The sequence below is a fragment of the Aythya marila genome (assembly GCF_965140915.1).
Source record: "Aythya marila genome assembly, chromosome: 5".
In the NCBI taxonomy this organism is placed as follows: Eukaryota; Metazoa; Chordata; class Aves; order Anseriformes; family Anatidae; genus Aythya; species Aythya marila.
Window position 1 is genome coordinate 18,493,224 of NC_139046.1, and position 3,145 is coordinate 18,496,368.

The 3,145-nt window shown below is 40.9% G+C and overlaps 1 protein-coding gene across 1 annotated transcript; it reads left to right on the top strand.

Annotated features, from left to right (window-relative positions):
• Positions 1-2,005: 2,005 nt before the first annotated feature.
• On the top strand, positions 2,006-2,944 carry LOC309879248 (olfactory receptor 5J3-like; the record flags this gene model as incomplete). The annotated part of the gene is made up of 1 exon (XM_082762784.1): positions 2,006-2,944. One exon carries the CDS (start codon positions 2,006-2,008, stop codon positions 2,942-2,944), a length of 939 nt encoding a protein of 312 aa, XP_082618910.1.
• Positions 2,945-3,145: the final 201 nt, after the last annotated feature.

A 3,145-nucleotide genomic window follows, 5' to 3' on the forward strand; every position in this document is an offset into this window, starting at 1 on the left:
CTTCTCTTGAACCTTTAATGAGAGGAACAGAGTGGTAAGCCTTCTTTAGGAAATTATAAAACTTTTCATGGTCTTCTTTCTGTTTTCCATCATGTAAGACTGGTAACATAGCAGATAATGACATAATGAATCAAAGGCAGGAAGTAAAAGGTTCTTAGGACTGAATTTGTCAATATCCAAATAATGAAAATGCCTCACATGGTAAATGCATCACAATGGTAAATCACACCATGATTCTTTCAACATAAACACTGGTACTTTTCAGATATGCTATAAAACATTTAAGACTTACTCTTTATTAATAATGCTAGTTACAGATGTCTAGGTTGTGTCATAAACACCTAATGTAAGATAATTTTTCCTGTGCATGAATCTAGCTCAATGGATGGAAGAGCATTTTGGTCTTCCAGGTGCATAAAGTAAGGTCTGTATCTTCTAACATTTAATGATCTAAGCTAATCTGTCTGGGCACTCTCACCTCACCTTAGTCTCTGCTACAGTGGTACTCCATGAGAAGAAATGATCATCTTCAAGTTTGTTTCAAGTCACCTGTCCTAGGCAACTATCTTACAACAGAAGTGACCATCGTATCCTAACCTAGGAAAGTGCTAACACTAGAAGCATTCCTTTCAGATAGCTGAAATCAGGAGAGAGGCACCTCACTCAAACGTAAGTACCTTCCTAAACTGGAATCTCTCAAAACAGCATCACAAATTTGGAAATGACTGCTTAAGGAGTAAAGCATAAACAACATGAATGAGGCTTCTTCATCTGTTGCTTTGGAAATAAGAAAAAAATATGACTTCGTAGCTTTTAAGAACATTTTAAAAAGATATTATGACTTATTAAGATTTTTAAAAGATGCTTTGACTTAGATATGATGTCTCAAAGATACTGAGCAAGCATGAAAGAGACTTAAAGCTATGGATTTTGCCCTGCAAAGTTTTGGATGCCCCATCCCTGGAGGTGTTCAAGACCAGGTTGGATGAGGCCCTGGGCAACCTGATCTAGTGGGTGGCATCCCTGCTCATGGCAGGGGTTTGGAACTAGGTGGTCTTTAAGGTCCCTTCCAAACCAAGCCATTCTGTGATTGTATGAAAGCTATGATGCCAGCTTACAGCCTTATTTATTGATGGTTTGGGCTCTTTATGAGGACAATATTCTCCACTCTGAGCTAAGAAGTACCTAGGAGTTTTCATTGTCTCTCAGAGTTTTTTCTGCTTTGCTGGTGAAAATGGTTTAGGTCTTACTGCTTGTTTTAATCTTCTTTTCCTGTACATTTGTTCCTGGGTTTCTGCTACTGCAGCTTATACAAATGAGATAGTCACATGCATCAAATGTGTGTGATGAAAACAGTGTGCTTACAAGCCCCTAATTTGGGACCATTTCTTCAAAGTTATTCCAAGAAATGGGCAACAGTGAGTGCTTGATGCCTTCTAAAATTCAGTCTGCCAACAGACTGTTAGTTATTTCACAAACCAGTAAAATCACCTCAAAATATCAACCACTTTAGAAAATGTTAGTCATTATGTTTTGAAATACTCATTCAAAAGTGCATTAGGGGAAAAGGCACGCTTGCAGAAGCTGTGAATTCTCCATTGGTATGGGGCATCAAGGACTGCTTCAAATTCAGGAATACCACTGGCATAGTGGAACTCTACCATGGAGCGTGGAGGTAGGCTAAAAAATTTCTTGAGCTCCCTTCACTTCCTCCAAAATTCAGCTCCATGGATTTTGATGGGTCTGGTCTATGTGTCTTCTTGAATAGCAGGGATTGTTCAATCTTATGTCGGAGAAAGGTAATTATGGAAAATAAAAGAGAAGAAAGGGGACCAATGGAACCTAGAAAGAAATGAGATAACTGGTTATAATTTTAGGTGTAAAAGCCAAAACTGGAGGGGATGAGTGGCACAGGGACGGTGGTGAGGGATGCTGACAATCCATCCTATGCTCTGATATGTGGCTTTCCTTTTCTACTCCAGCAGGCAACACTTAAATGAAAATGATGGTGCAAGAGAATCATACCACTGTGGCTAGCTTCATTTTCACAGGATTAACTGATAGACCAGACCTGCAACTTCCACTGTTTGCTGTCTTTTCTTTGATTTATGGGATGACCTTGTTGGGCAATCTAGGAATGATACTGATCATTAGGTTTGACCCATACCTGCATACCCCTATGTACTTTTTCCTCAGCAACCTGTCCTTCTTAGATGTCTGTTATTCTTCCACTATTACTCCCAATATGCTGCTCAACTTTTTAAAAGTGTCAAGAGGAATGTCATATAGTGGATGCCTTATACAGTATGGCTTCTTTGCACTTTTTGCCACCACAGAAATGTTTCTCTTGGCTGCAATGGCATATGACCGCTATGTGGTCATTTGTAACCCTCTGCTCTACACTGTCACCGTGACCAAAAAGGTTTGTGTACTGTTAATAGCTGGATCCTATTTTGGGGGTATTGTAAATTCACTGATACACACCCATGGCTTGCTAAAATTGTCCTTTTGCGGCTCAAATGTCATTGATCACTTTTTCTGTGACCTCCTCCCTCTCCTAAAACTCTGCTGCAGTGACACCCATCTCAACAAGGTCCTTGTTACTGTATTTGGTTCCTTGTTTGAGGCAACCACTTTTACAATCACCATCATTTCTTACTTTTTCATCGTTGTCACGGTGCTGAAGATCCGTTCTGCCAAGGGCAGGCAAAAAACTTTCTCCACATGTGCCTCCCACCTTACAGCTGTTTTCACATTTCATGGCACAATCCTGTTCATGTATTTCTTCCCCAGCTCCAGCCACTTGCTGAGCACTGATAAAACTGTTTCTGTGCTCTATACGGTGGGCATTCCTCTGCTCAACCCCTTAATATACAGCTTGAGAAACAATGGCGTGAAATGTGCTGCAAGGAAACTGCTGAAGAGGAAAGTCTTAATGTGTTGAAAGCCTTCCACAGTGGCATCTGGGGTGAATCTGTACAAAACCCCCATTGTTTTGGATGTGGATTATGAGGTCACAGTTGACCGGAGGCTAACAAATGCGGCACTCATCTGCAAGAAGGGCCAGAAGGAGGACCCAAGGAACTGCAGGCCTGTCAGTCTGACTTTGGTGCTGGGAAAGGTTATGGAGCATAGTGCCATCTTC